At 35.0% G+C, this 15647-nt stretch overlaps 2 protein-coding genes across 4 annotated transcripts in view; one reads left to right on the forward strand and one right to left on the reverse strand.

Annotated features, from left to right (window-relative positions):
- Positions 1 to 5710: 5710 nt before the first annotated feature.
- LOC122087731 lies at positions 5711 to 7380 on the reverse strand. Of its 2 annotated transcripts, XM_042656968.1 has the most exons (3): positions 6791 to 7380; positions 6498 to 6687; positions 5711 to 6425 (listed from the first exon to the last, which is right to left on the reverse strand). In XM_042656968.1, the coding sequence occupies exons 1-3, from the start codon at positions 6929 to 6931 to the stop codon at positions 6082 to 6084; spliced, it is 675 nt and encodes a 224-aa protein (XP_042512902.1). In that variant the 5' UTR covers positions 6932 to 7380; the 3' UTR covers positions 5711 to 6081. The 2 variants fall into 2 exon arrangements, with proteins under 2 accessions (XP_042512902.1, XP_042512894.1); XM_042656960.1 differs by having other exon boundaries at positions 5711 to 6687.
- A 3950-nt stretch (positions 7381 to 11330) lies between these two features.
- Positions 11331 to 15647, forward strand: part of LOC122072259 (protein LAZ1 homolog 1-like) — an 11958-nt gene continuing 7641 nt past the window's right edge. For both annotated transcript variants that reach the window (XM_042636846.1, XM_042636847.1), the window contains exons 1-4: positions 11331 to 11480; positions 14103 to 14181; positions 14351 to 14840; positions 15490 to 15546. In XM_042636846.1, the coding sequence (XP_042492780.1) occupies positions 14625 to 14840; positions 15490 to 15546 (273 nt within the window). In that variant the 5' untranslated portion in view covers positions 11331 to 11480; positions 14103 to 14181; positions 14351 to 14624. The remainder of the gene's footprint in view (positions 11481 to 14102; positions 14182 to 14350; positions 14841 to 15489; positions 15547 to 15647) is intronic.

Below are 15647 nucleotides of genomic sequence, written 5' to 3' on the forward strand. Positions count from 1 at the left end.
AAAAGGTTGGGTATGCCGCCGATATCAAGTATGCTAGCACCCATTGTATCTATCTCTTTCTTCCATTTTTTCTGAAATGACCTTCATATCCTTCCTGAATGATACTCCATCATGTTATCCTATTGGTGCTATCCGCTAGCATACTTGATATCGACGGCATACCTATCCCTCTCTCTATAAAAATATATAAAATGATGAACATAATCTAACGTAACGAGAAAGAGATCGTCAATGTTCTTTTAAAGGGGACAGGAAATTTTTTTAAAACAATGGCATTAGGTAGCAATACCCCTATATGTGGAAATGGAACATTGTGTGGTCCTCTCAAAATTTTGTTTAAAATCTAACAATGCATATATATTTAGGTGTTAAAGAAGTAGCCAAAGTGGCAAGGATCACAAAACAATCAATCTCTATGTCATATATGCTGTACAAACCTAATTACCTTTTATGTTAATGCATTTCTGTATAGAATATAAAAAAAAAATAATGGTGTACTAACTTTCGAGAGGGATGTAGAAGAGAACCCAATAAAAAATAACTGTTTAAAGTTTTGGGAGAAGTTTTTAGGTCTAGATGTCCACATAACCAAGCCATAGTTAGTGCCTATTTCTGTCACATGGTAAATTGAAATGGCTAAAATTTTGTGGATAAGTAGACTCCAACGTTCAATGTTCACACATCAAGTTTCAACCAAAATGAGGTTGAGCATGTAGAAATACAAATCATTGAAAATTTTAGGAATTTGACATGAGTGCAAAGGACTTTTAGTGTTCCATAGTAGTGATCATAGCCCTAAGTCAAAATCGCCATCCGACAGCAATGGTTTTGCATGCCTACTTGGGCATCGTGACCCTTTTCCCCCTGTCCTTTGTCTGATCTAATAGCTATTGAGTCGGTCGAAGACTTTCAGCATCGGGGATAGAAGGAAGCACTACGAAAACTAACCTTCCTTAATTATAGTTCTTTCTACATCCAGTCAGGAGAAAAAGGATAATTTTTTCAAAAGACCAATGAACAATAGTAGGACATATCAACTTAAACCCATAATCAGCTGATAGCCAAGGACTTCCTTCACTAAACTACCAATCCCGTCGGCCTTCTTAATGAGTTGTGAATATAAGTATGGGCTTCTTGATAGAGAGTGCCCTACTACATTATAAATCTATAGGCACTAGGCAGGTCGTTACTACCTAGTAATTCAGTATAGGCTCTGGGAGATCTGTTCACATTAAAAATTAGATTTTGAAGATTTGAATACGTGAATTTAGTATTAATTCAGTGTTTGGCATATAAAATCCATTAACCGCATATTAGACTTCAATTCATTCATTGTTTTGAAAATGTTGACTTTTCAATGGCTTTTGGTTTTTCCATTATTATGGTTTCTTTCATGGTAATTTTTTTCTCAACAGCCCATCTACAATGGTATCTTAGATTACAAATTCTAACTATTGGGGATTTGGCCTAACAATGGAAGGTAAAGTCAATTCTTGACATCCCTTTCTCTCTCACTTCTTCTTCTGTTTTCCTTTATAATTGTTTATCTCTGTGGCCTCATAGCTGCTGTACATTCCCAAAAGTATCAATTTATTTTTATTGATCTGTCAGAAGTGATGACAGAGCTTCAATTGTTAGATGATCTAGCTTGTGAAAAATAAGTATTGATTTGAGTTCAGACTCACTTTTGGTTAATTATTAATTTTTTTTAAATAAAATTAATTAAGAGGTGAAAGTAAAATTAAGATTAAAAATATAATATTTTTAATCATTATCAAGCATAATTTTCTTTGCCTTTCAACTAAAGTATCATTAAAAAAATTTCACTCCTAACTTTTGTATGTTTGTCAAACCAAATTATTTTGTCTAACTTTACATCTAGCTTGTTTTCAATCAAATGCCTCACTTGAATTATTTTTTATTTATATTTATTTTATTATTAAAATTATTATTTTGATTCACATGATTATTCACATACTTTTATTTTTTTTATGTTAAGTTACTTACATATTGGGCATATGCCTATCTCTATCATATTTCCTATAGTGGAACCACCTTTTTCCCCTACCCACCCCAATTACAAAAAAAATACGGAAGTTTAGGCTTTTGGTTAGGTATCAATATCGATCATGTGTGATATAGATACAAATTAGTCAATAAAATCGATATAATACCGATGCCTAAAACCGTGGGATGATCTTGCTCATCAGAAATAAGTAGCGTTTGAGCTTTGGACACATTGATGGGTATTATTGACTTCACATCAAGAGTCGAGACTTGCTTCTGAATATAAGTGAAATAATTTTTTTGGGAGAAGATCCTTGATCTCACCAAGCCACTTGTTTGTGTTGGGTAAGGGGGAATGTGGATGCCACATCAATGGCAATGCGAATGATGATATCATTAATCTAAGACACACATGTTTAGAATATGAAAGAGAAAATAATAATGAACCCGTATGAGAGGGAAATTATGCTCTAACATCGTGTTGATTGTTTTTTTTTTTTTTTTTTTCTTTCAATAAGATTGTAAAGTGAAGTAAAATTAAAATAAATTGTTTTCTAATCCATGTCAAGAATAATTTTCTTTAATTTTCAGCCAAAACATCATTGAATTTTTTTTACCCCTATCTTCTCTATGTTTGTTTGACCACAATTTTTTTTTTTGACTTCACAAATTTCACAAATACCCTACTTTCAACAAATGCCTCAATTGAAAGTTTATTTTATTTCACTTTTGCTATTAAATTATTATTTTATTTCTCTTCACTTTCATCAAGTTAGGCATATATCTATTTCCAAAAGTGAGGGAGACTTCTTTCCCTGCCCACTCCAAGAAAATAAATAAATAAAAGATAAATTTTCAATCATGCCAGTGGAGAGAGAATCTCTTTTCATTATTCATCCATAATGATTAATGCTATGATCGGACTTTAGTAACAATGAGTTTCATCATTAATTCTTACCCTCTTCTGAACAAGATCGAATGTACTTTTAAAGTTATATGGGGTTTAATTATTTTTTCATGGTAGGGTAAGGAAAACTTAATAAAAAAAATCAATTTTTCATCAGATGAATTCATCACTCATTTTGAGAGTCTAAGTCTGCATTCACTTTGGGAACTATGAAAGTGGAAATTCTCCCAATCCAAGACTATGATATCATCACCAGTTCACCATGATATCAACCCTACCGATAGTTATATTGTCTTAATCTCTTATGTCAAATTGTTAAATCATAAGACATAGCAAAGCCAAAGAATGGAAGTGCCAAACTTTTGTGCTCCCGAGATTAACATTACCTGATCCCTACTGCCAGAAACTGCAGTATATTTTTCCATATATAATAGCAGCAGCCAGATGGATAGGGTGGAGTCGGTGGACAGGTCAGGGCCTTCCCTTACAATGTAAGGGCTCAGGGTTACAATAATACTCGCTCAAACCAGACAATGACAGAAGCTGCTAAGGGGTGTCAACGGGTCAGGCCAGGTTGTTTTGGCTGGGCCCGAATCTGATTTAAGAATTGTTTTTACATGTTTAAGTAATCAAGCATTATAGGTCAAGGTACCGACACGTTTTTAATTAGGCTTAAGATAATTATATTAATTAACCAAGTGGGTTATAAATGATTCTTAAATGGGTCATAAACATTTTCAAATAGGCTAATCGGATGATAAATGATTGGTTATTGGTTAGTCACAATATTGGGCTATCCGATTAGAGGCTATCGGGTCACTACCTTGCAATAGGAATGCCTAATTATTAATCACACAGTGCTTGAGCCTGACATGTTTAGCAATCAACTGGGCAGATCTTAGGCTTCAACAAGTTTTTTTGGGTTGGGCCTATTAGTGTGGACCAACTTTCGACACCCCTTAAAACTACAACTATGTATATGTTATATGGGAGAAGTTTCTCTGAACATAGAGGAGCACATGTATCATACATTAGAGGGCAGCGAGGTAATTTCATATGACGAGGGGAGAAACATACAAGAAACCGCTAGTTGTAGAAAAACAAAAACCTAAAATGATGTAAAAAGAAAATGACAATGGCACACAAAGAATCACAAAATGCAAGGATTTATACGATTTGGCAAAGATTGTCTACATCCATGGATGTGATCTACTTCAGTATCAATAGAAATAGGGTTACAATAGTTTATACTCACATCTCTCTGGATTACAGAAAATAAACCACTCCTGCAAATTTATGGTGAAACTTACATAGATATTACCAAAATTTATAACAAAACCTGCAACCTTTTAACGACTCTTCAAAATTAATCCATAAATACTTACAATGAAATACAAAACATCATACCCTAACAATAGCATACCTTATCCTAACAATAACTCCAATAAATGGGTCAGGTGGACAATTCAGAGCCTCCCTTATCAGTGTCAGGGTCCAGGTTAACAGTACTGGCTCAAACCCGACCCAATCTAATCTATACAGCCTAGATGCAGGTATGAACATTAAAATTCTATTAGATGAGGTGGATCACCTTCTTTAATCTCAAATCTCATGACCAGAATAGATATATTGATTGTTTCTTAGAAGTGGCCAACTACAACCGCTTTGGAGTGATGGGTACAACATGTCCTCTTCAGAGTTCACATAATTTAAGAGATGAAGACACTGTCACTCTCAAGTTCCAGGGTGTGCATAACATCAAAATGGGATTTGACAACACTATTGTCAACAATGCAGGTGTCCCCCATGGTTTTTTGTGCTACTAGTTTGGTGGCCACTGGTTTGCCTCCTTCTCCTTGTTTTTTTTGTTAATCAAGATGTTCGCATCAGTTTATGCGCATCTCAATTAATCATCGGGAAGACTAGTACAACAACCTACCATCATGATCTCCACTTAAATCACAGATGCATAGATAAGAAATCGAACTTGAGACCGTGCACCTAATCCACACAATCCCCAGTTCGTCCTAATCATTTGGGCAACCCACGGGTGGATACCACTGGTTTACTCCCTTTCTCTTTTATTTATGCTTTTTATACTTTCTTTTTCAATCCAAAGAGAACTTTGATGGTAGAATAAGTTACATATCATTGGAACCTTTTATCAAAGTTATAACTTGGAACCTAAGTTTTTAGGTTTCTTTTTTCCTTCATTATCATAAAAAATAAAATAAAAATCTTCCTAAAATTGCTCATCAACCTATGTAGAAAATCTAATTTTTAATGCAAAAGATATCTTTCCTTGTTATTAAATGGATACTATTTAAAAAAAAAAAAAATTTATATGGATACATGATTAAACAATTGACATTCCAAATTATTAAGGGAAAAATTTGTTGTAACTAAGGTTGATTATAATAATAATATTGTAGTCTTATTTTTTCGCATCTTATTTTATCTTCAAAAATGATTTCATGTAAGAATATAAATGGATTTTAAAAATTTTAAATCATTTATTGCCGTTCCTATGTGGTTTAACATATTTATCTTCAATGAAAAATTGCATTAAATGCTTCTGGGAATAAGATAATGGGTAAAAAAAATAAGATTATAAATTTATTAGTTGACAACAAGTTATTCCCAATTAGTAATCAAACTAAAATATATTGACGAAAATAAGAAAATAATATTAGGTCTACTTTTATTTAATTATAAAAAATTAAAGAGATGGGACCAAAAGGAAAAAAATTGAAGATGACAACTTCCTTGGTTGGTAAAGAAGAAATTAATCAAAAAATTGGAATCTAAAATGTAAGTCTGTCTGAGTCTTAGCTTAATGGGTAGGCCAATGGCTAATTGACACCAAAAAGAGACTTTCAAGTCATTGTAATTACCATACACAACACACCCAAAAAAAAAAAAAAATTAAACATTCCCATAGAAAATCCAAAACTTAGTGCTTCAATGCCTCATCAGGGAAATTCAGATCCCTTATCTAAACTAAGAACTTAACAGCAGTTGATATTGAAGTTGGAAAATTGGCTAGACAAGCCAGAGGCAAAACCTAAATCTCTTCTCTTTCTTTTGGGCTTCACAGTCGGAACTAGAGGTGCCCACTTGCTAAACACAGAGAGGAACCATGTCCGACACCAATGCTTCCTTCCTTTCTATTTCTGCAGATCTCTGTTAGAGGTGAAACGAGGAGTAGGTCGGACTTTCTGACAATTATCTGAGAGCCACTTGGATTGCATATAACTGGTCCTTCTCCATGGAGGAACATGAAGACCTCTCTCTTTCAATGACTGTTTTGCAGCTGTGCAAAGAATTGAGATGATCTTGTTAAGCTTGGTTTCACACCCAACAAAGATGGAGGGAAGTGTGTCTGTGAGCTGTGCATAGGAAGAAGTAGGCCTTGCCAATTCAAACTGAGACTTAAAATCAATGTCTACTATCAATCTTCCTACACCTCCATTGTCATCCTGCATCATAATATCAATGTACTCATAATCACCTGCAACACCCAGAAAAGACATTAAGAAACCCAAAGTGACAAAAAAAAGAGAGAGAGAGATAGAGAGAGAACCTCCAGGACAATTGAAGGTGGTGACCCAAGAAGTTCTACAGAGAGAAGCATCATAACCATCAATTCTCAACCTCATCACAAGCCACTTTTTCAGGTTAGTAGTCTTCCCAGCAGTGTTTTTATTTCTCAAATATTTCAAGACTTTTTGAAGAACTTCCTCCTCGGTATCTTCAACACTCCCAAGTATCTCCTGAAAGAAACCCATTAAAGCTACAAAGAGTTAGTCCCATAAGAAAGATGATTTGATCATGGAAAGCAATAATTTAAAAAGAACTACATTGATATGAATTAACCTGTAGAGTGAGATAGGTGGGTTGCTGATTAAAGGTTAAGCCTTGTGAAGAAGCAAAGGAGGGCGATGATGGTGATTCTGATTCTATGAAGTCACGGACCATCTGCACCAACTCTTCCTCCTCTAATTCTTGGCTACCCATTTGCCTTTCCTCTTCTGTCTGCTAGGAAATATAGATGAAGATTGGAGTCCACAACTAGAGTCTTTGTGGTTTGAAATGAAAAGGGGTCTCTTTATATATATTTGTTGATGACTGATGAGGTTATAACAGAGAACCCCTTAATTTCAATAGGGGCAGAGAGAGAGAGAGAAAGCATGGTAAAATGGTAAACATGGTGATGGATGAGTTTCTCAGGATAACATGAAAGAGGATATTTATGGGCATATCCTCATTTGGCGTGGAAGATGAAAAGGATGAAAATGACACTCTCTCTCTCTCGTTCTGTTCTGTGTGAGAGTTCTAGATGAAAGTAAAGCATGGAATTATGGTGCAATTTCACAGTAGAACCCAATTGAGAGGAATGGAGAGAGGACTTTTCTCAAATATAATTGAGCAAGGAAAGCAACATTTTGCATAGCTCGTTTTTCCGCATCCAGCCATCCATGTTTGACCTCATCTATATGCATCCATGTACTACTAGGTCTTGTGATGACAATGAAGATGCATGCTTAGTTGCTTGCTTAATTGGAAAAGCCATGGACGTTGATCTTTGATAACTGATCCCTTGACTTTTCTCCAAATTACCCAAATGTCAAATCAAAGTTTTTGTCCATCAGAAACATCTTGATCTAGAGTATTAATAACCTCATTTAATCACTAGTTAATGATCTTTTTTTTTGGTGAGCACTAGTTAATGATCTCACCCACATATATAATGAGAGAAGAAATTGCCCAAATAGAAGGGTTCTGAAACTGTATTTTAGGTACTTCGATATGTCAAGGGGTGTTAACTAGTTAGTTCTGATTGGTTTCGGTTGGGTCTAATCAGTCTCCACCAAATTTAAGGTCTTACACAGTTACAGTACTGTATAGTTATACACCCATTTGAGGCCTAATCAGAATTAATATTATAAACCCACAAGAAGAACTTGCCTAATGTTCCAAACAAGATAAGAGGAGGGGTGTGAAACTGTATTTTAGGTATTAATTAGATATCTAGAGGGGTGTCATCTAGTTGTTCTGGTTGATTTCGGTTGGGTTTAATCGATTTCTACTAATTTAAGGTTATGTGCAATTATCGTACCTTTTAGTTAATAGGACTTCATAAGTTGAGCATGGATATGTTTATATTCGATCAACCAATTATTGGTCCATAATTGATTCAAGTTAATGGGTTATAATTAAATTTTAAACGGTCTAATTGGCTTAATCAGGAGAATAAATGGTTGGCCCTAGTCTGTTATTGATGTTAATCGGGCTACAACCAAGCAGCGGAAGCAATCGAATAATCTACACAAATTGGCCAAGGAGTTTTGGGCTTTAACGATTGGCTGTTTTTGTTTGCTTCTGAGTCTTGAGTCTTGACACCACTGGATAACTATAGGCACTTCAATGTGGAATTTATCAAAATAGCCAATGCTTGTTTTTCTCTTTAGAAAATGAATAAATCATCTACAGAAGGGAATTTCATAGAAACAACTGGAAAGAAGAAAATTTTCCTTCTCCAAGTGAGAAGAAAACACCTACAAAACTACCACTATCAAACACAAGGGGTGACGAAAATTCCACGTCCCTGGTTGGTCTCTGCGTTGGCGCAGCGTTCAGGTAGCGATCCCCACCCCTTTTTAAAAAATCAACCGGTCAACCGCACATCCTATCCGACCCCCACGCGTGAAGAATTGGGCCTGAGACGGAGACTAAAGTGGGCTGGGCTGATGGGCCAGCCCATGATAGTTTTGTTTGTACCTTCTCCGTTGAGAATCCAAGATCAAATTTTAAAATTCTCTTGGCAATCTAGCAAATATTGATGTCTTGGATTAAGGTTGGTTGGTCCACTGGTTCGACCAACAGATTACTTGATAAATAGTTTTAAATATTTTAAAGTCCTAATGATAACTTGTGTTAAATATTCTTGGAATGTATACCAAACGTAGTATTAGTTTTGCAACTGTGATCTTTAACACTTGGACCCACAATTTATCTAATGTATATTTGTCATCTCACCTTCTTAATTTCACTATTTTGTGAATCCCAGGCGCCCCAACCTGTGAAGATATCAACTTTAAATCGTGATTAAAGAGATCATTAGTGGATAATTTGAAATTAAGGTTGTGTTTGGTATGATTTTAAGAATACAATATCAACCTAAAATGCACTCTATGAATGAATACCAATCGCAGCCTTCAAGTGGGTGTTTAAAAACGGTAAGATTAAAGACATCTTTCAAAAAAAAAAAAAAAGATTAAAGACATCTGAGTGGGCCTTAGGTTATGTTGTGAACAAAATTTCAAGACCAAAGTTTTACACGTTTAAATGGGACAATGGGCCCTGGTTTTGGGTTTAATTCATATACAAAAAACGAAAGTAACATGGGTTGTTGACTATGGGCTACAAATTTGGCCCATCAAGCTTGAGCCTTTCTGAAAATTTCTGGGCCTCGGCTGGACTAGGGTTGGGATTTTCAAGCTTGAGGTTGGGCTTGGGTCGAGGCTTTTTCAGTTGAATCCGGTTCTGTATATGTACATCTTTCATTAAAAAATGATTTTGGTTTCTATTGCACCAAAAAAATGCCAGAGGATTGAGATATCACCTCCACCTCCATAAATATTATGATAACTTATCTTTAAGTCCATGTATGGAAGGAAAGTGTACCAATTTCCTGAATTTATTTTTGCCACACGACAATTGAAGATGTGGGTTGAATTGTATCAAATGACGATTTTCCTTCGGCTCCGTTTGGTTGTAAGTAAAATTTAAAGGGAAGTCAAGTGAAATTTTCGTACTTAAAGTATAAATGTCTGTAATCATTATCCCATGTGATTCATTATAATTGTATAAACTACTTAATTTTTAACCATATGTAGTAATGATACATTTTACAAGTAATTTTTATTTTACATATTATAGCAAAGGGTTTTGGATGCAAAGTAAATTAAAATTTTATAACCAAATATGGAATGATTTGACATTAATGTTATAGTTATATGAGGTAATGATTACATATATTTTCTTTTTTAAGTATAAAAATTTCACTCCCCTTCCCTTCCTTTTAATTTCCCTTGCAACCAAACATAGCCTTAAGGTTTTATACACCCTTCCTATTAGTACAGTTCAAGTTTCTTGTGAATCAGCCTTCAAGATAAAACAAACTCCACTTTAAAATATATATGTAGCTGTAGTCATTGATTGAATCACTTGAGACGCAACTTTAACACATTGCCAACTTGTGTGTTGACCATTTAAGGCACAACCCTCTAACAAACATTTTACGAAATAAAACAATAATTTGAATCATCTATTTCAAAATTATTTAAATTTCAACACCCTTCACAAAACCATCACTACAATATTGGCATCGTGTTTAAATTCAATATAAAAGATACTGACCGTTTCCTTTTCTTTTTGCATAAAAACTAACCTACTCAATATAAAATAAAGCATAGAGCATTGGTTGGGTTGTTTGTTTTTTCTTTATTAAAGAAAGGAGAACACAATACTTAAGAAAGAATAAATACACTCTAAACATTTGCTTCTTGACCAAGATAACCCACAAACCCAAAATTTTTTTTGGTTGAATTGCAACACCAAAGTCAAGGCTAAAAAAAAAAAAAAAAAAATTTATTGATTAGTCTGTTGAAGAATCCATTTTAGACGCCTCAAATATTTTATTTGTAACAATTTATATGGAAAGATATATGATAAAAATGACCTTAAAAATTAACATACACATCATGCAACAAACTTTACTTTCACATGGGTATGAAATCGTCAGATCAATCTATTCGAACCAATTGAAATCGAGCGAACCAAAATTTGTATTAATTCAATATTAATTTGGTTTTATAGAATCCATTAAGAGACTGAAAACAAATGAATGGTCTAAAACTAATTATTTAGACAGGATTGTAAAAGAAAAACAATAAATTAAATAAAAATGATAAAATTTAATATTTTTAGGGCAAGAGAATCCTAACGATATGGGATAGTAAACATCAGACCCACAGAGACCAATGGAAGAGGAGGTGAAAGTATCTTCAACGCTCAACGGGAAGGGGCAGTGCGGTATTTTTGCACTAGAGTGGGAAAGGTATTTTTCTCTTATTTATTTATTTATATATATATATATATATATATATGAAATATGATATTGGACCGAAAAGAGACCATTAAAGAAACCAATAACAGAACAGACCAGACCGATATCTGTCAGTTTCAATCTGATTTTGTAGCCGAATGCCTTATCGGTCCGGTTTATATTTAACCCTTTGAATGCAAAACAAAGACCAAACCACCGTTTTGACACCCAATTTGATTATATAATCGGTTGACGGTTCGCAGTATCGAAGGCTCTGGCGAACTCGGTCAATCCAAGATTTATAAGTTGACGTGGAAGAGCGCAACTTTCCGTGATTATTAAAGAAAAAAATCTATAGAAATTTTAACCGACGAAGCAAACTTCGTTTCGTAGTGTTCGCAGTTTCTCTTCCGAGTTCCAATCTATCTTTCTCCCGGAGAAAATTCGGCAAAAGAGGTAGGTATCTTCAGTTTGTTTTGATTGTGTTCTTAATTTGTTCCTTCTCTTCTACGTGAAATCAGACTATTGTTATCTTTCTTTGGGTCACCGATTTGTACTCTTTGGCACTTCGTTCTTCTACCATGGTTGGCTTCTAGGGTTTCGCATCTTTGTTTTTGGTTTCTTCTCTCAATCGATTATGGAGTTGCGTCAGAACTGATAGTTGGAGATTAATTTTGTAATATGTTTCAAACTATCGCCCATCCTTTTAATCATTGATTCTTCGGGTAGGAAATGGAATGAATTGATGTTGGTAGTTCTCTATAAACTGTATGGTTTTACAGTAATGTGTTTAGCTGTTTTACATTGACCGATGTAGCTTAACTGGGTTTAGGATTCATTCTCACTCTTGAAGCATGTCTATGGGAGCTGTTGTAACTTGTATTATGTAGTTCGATCATATTTGCGTGTTTCTTCCAATTTCGACCCTTTTGACTTCCTATCTGTTTAGAGTCGGATTTTTTAGATAGTCCCTATCCCCCCTCCCCAACCCGCCCCACAAAAAAAAAGTATATATATATATATATATATATTTATTTATTAATAATGGCATAAGAGCAAAAAACTACGGTGAAATTGTCAAATCCTACTGAAAGAGGGTTTTACTAAATTGAATCCCAATATGTATTACTGGAAATCGGCCAATTAGTCTCTGAAAAATATGAATTTCCACATTGCATGCAATTATGGATGGCAGTATATTGAAACTGCATAGTCTGTGATATTTATGGTCGAGACTTGAGATCAAGCATCTTACTAGGCATAATGAAACTTGAAGAATGCAGGTGCTTAACAATGACCACACTATTATTTATGGGTTTTTCTTGCTTTTTTGTTAATCTGCAAATTTCTGTTCCTTCTGGGTCTCTACGTAGTCGAAAGTCCAAGGACATAGCAATAGAATATCGGCTGATAAAGAAGTCAATACAATTATGTTTTGTGCAGGTAAGTTTGTCCCTTGTAGTTAGGCTATAGTGAAACATTTACTATTTGCATGTGATTCTTGTTCTATTCGATACCTGGAATGTTTTGATACTTTGCATCGAACTGTTTCAGATACGTAAACCAAACATTCATGTTAATTAGTCTTTGGGCATACAAATAAGCAATTTATATTAAACTTGTACAGAACTCTATATCCTGTATAATTATAAATCCCATCACCATAGGTTAAACATGAATGTACATTTCATACTATTGTAGTACTGATGTGTTTTCTGTTGTCAAGTTAGGAAATAACGCAGAATTATGTAGGATTAGATATACAATTATTTATAGGAATTATTATGATACAGAAAAAGAAGAATAAATGTAGGCAAATATGCTTATGCATTTATGACATTCTAATTCTTTTGCAGCAAGACGTAGTATTATTTAAAATTCTAATGTGTGTGTGTGTGTGTGTGTGTTTTGGGGTTCACATTACATGACTGCCTTTTATTCAAGAAACTGAGGAAGTTGTCACCTACTCACCTGACTAATCCATCAGAACTGTTCGATAGATGTTTTGGAAATAACTTGTGGTTGGATATGTTAATCTTCTTCTGTCATTCCACCATACTCAGGCACTATCTTTGGCTAATCATAATTCGTCAAGTCTTTATTATGCACCTGAACCCAGTCTTTTTTTACCTTCCATTTATCCTTCTAGAGCAGTTAACTTGCACTAGAAATTTTATTGTATCTGGTTTATTTGTTGGGATTTTCTATACATGATCAGTCCTGTCTGTCTTAGTTGTCTTTCCCCTCACCTTTTCTCATAATGGGGATGGTCTAAATTTCTTGCAATGCCTAATTTCTAATTTAATCATTCATTTCCTGCCACGTCTTCATCTCAAAATCCTCATCTTGGATTATGTGCAATTTTGTTGGGTCCAACATTCTGCTCTGTGAAAAATAGCTTTTGTCTCAAGATCATGGTTTTAAGTATTAGGTTTGAAGATGTTAGATACTGCAGTTGGTAAAGACACTGGCTTCTTGTTGCCACCTCTGGTTTCGCTGAGACAATTGGGGATTTCAGTTGAAAGATTTAGTTCCGTGTTGGGATCATATCCCGCTTTCAACTTGTGGTGCAATGGATGGTTGGTGGAAGTGTAAATGGTAGGGGATTTTGATGCAATGGCACTCAAATGTTTGGACCAGCAAGAACGAGTTTGGGAAACCCAAGCCTAGGCGGAATCCTCCCAACTTGGTTTTTTGTTCTAATTGGGTTGGTAGTAGTTATTTGCTTCTTTGGGTTATTTCCTTTTATTATTTTATTTATGTCAGTAGAGTCGTAGGAGATATGCTAGTTAGCTTTAATTTCTATTTTATTTTTAGAGTTGGGATAGGATTCCTTTTTTTTTTTTTCTTCTTTTCGCTTCTCTTTATATATCTACTTGTAATCGTCAACAGAGATTTGGATTGAAAATAGAGTTTGAGTTTTTCCTTACTGGGTGTTGTGTGGCATGGCCTGCTGATCATTTTGTTCTCTTTCTCTCTTCTTCTTCCTTCTCTTTCTCCCATCAATCCTGTTTCCTTCTGTCCATGTGAACAACCTTAATTAGTTCTTTTAATGTGATTCTTAAACATGCACTGCAGGTTTTTGGTCACAAGTTCTAGAATCAGTAGCATTCAGGCGAACCTGAAATTTCATTCAATGATATTTCCAACTGACGAGGTATTATTGGTTCTTTTTTCAGTTGATCCCATCCCTTGCTATTAGGTACATATGGTTATGATTAAATCATGTCGCCGATTCTTTGGCTGCATATATATTTTGGTGGTGCAAGATATATTGAACCATATAATTCATGTCAATTTTTTTAATTTTTAATTTTTGGTGTCAGGGGTCATTCTTAAGGAGAGGAATTGAACTTGTAGGTGAAGGATTGTAATTTGAAGGCAATGCAAGCAATCCCTATGATATTACAAAGTTCTTAATGTCTTTCAGATTGAAGTTCTTAAGTTTCATAGGGGAAGGATACTCTTAAAAGCAAATTGAAGGCAACACGACCAATGCTTGAGAAGGAAAGCATATAGAGATCATTGCACGTGGTTCATGATTCATGACTTGCTGACTGAAGTGAGGTTTACAATCTGGGGAATAAAAAAGTTTTGCATATGGCATGGAGGAAAATTCTCTACTTGTTGTTTTTTTGGATCACGGTGGTGGAGTCTTCTAGTCGATCGTGGAAAATGGTGTCCCTTCACCTGGGGGGAGAATCAAACTTATCCCTCAGCTGGCCAATTCTCAGTGCAGGAGTATTTGTAGTTGTTGCACTAGTGCTGTCCCTGTTTCTTATTTTTGAGCATATAGCTGCCTACAATCAGCCTGAGGTTCATTCCTGTATCCCCTTTCAAAGTTTGCAGTTCCTGTTTCAATTTCTTTTAGCTGTATGGATGTGAACATGTGTGCAAGCTTAGTGATCTTTGACGCTAGTCGGCCAGGGACTTGGGTTGGCTTACTTTAAGTCCAGCAACTATGTTGGACTTATAAAGGACAAACCTCAAAGCCCGTGAATAAGGCACCTTATATGTTTGGCTGCTGCAGAATTCATGAGGCTCATAGATAAAGGCCTGCAGACCAAAACTCATTAGAAATTTGCAAATCTTGATACTCATCTTCACTCATACAGCATGATATATTGAAAAATAAATCTGATTTATGTGCCAAATAGAATATACATAAACAAGCCATGCGTTCAGCGGGCTTGGTTTTTTCTTTTGACCCCGCGGGGGGGGGGGGGGGGAAGGTTGGTGAGCTCATTTAAGTTACGTAGCTTGGTTTATGACAATTTTTGTGGTTCCTTGGTGTTCCCCCTACTCGGCTACTCCTTCAAATGGCATCACATATTTACTGCTTCTGAAAAATTTATGTATAGTTACACAGTGGGATACCATTGTGGTTCCATCTTTTGTTTAAGTTGTTTCGATGATGTTATGCCTATCTATTTATCATTATAACAAGGTTGGTGGTTTATTTCAGGAGCAGAAATTTCTCATTGGGCTCATTCTGATGGTCCCCGTTTATGCATCAGAATCGGTTGGTGAACTTTATTTTTTTGTCTCACTTCATCTCTTTCAGTTCTTTTGAAACTTTTTAGGGAACTATAAGTTTTTTTTTTTTTTTTGGGGGGGGGGGGG

This window comes from Macadamia integrifolia, chromosome 2 (genome assembly GCF_013358625.1).
Source record: "Macadamia integrifolia cultivar HAES 741 chromosome 2, SCU_Mint_v3, whole genome shotgun sequence".
In the NCBI taxonomy this organism is placed as follows: domain Eukaryota; kingdom Viridiplantae; phylum Streptophyta; class Magnoliopsida; order Proteales; family Proteaceae; genus Macadamia; species Macadamia integrifolia.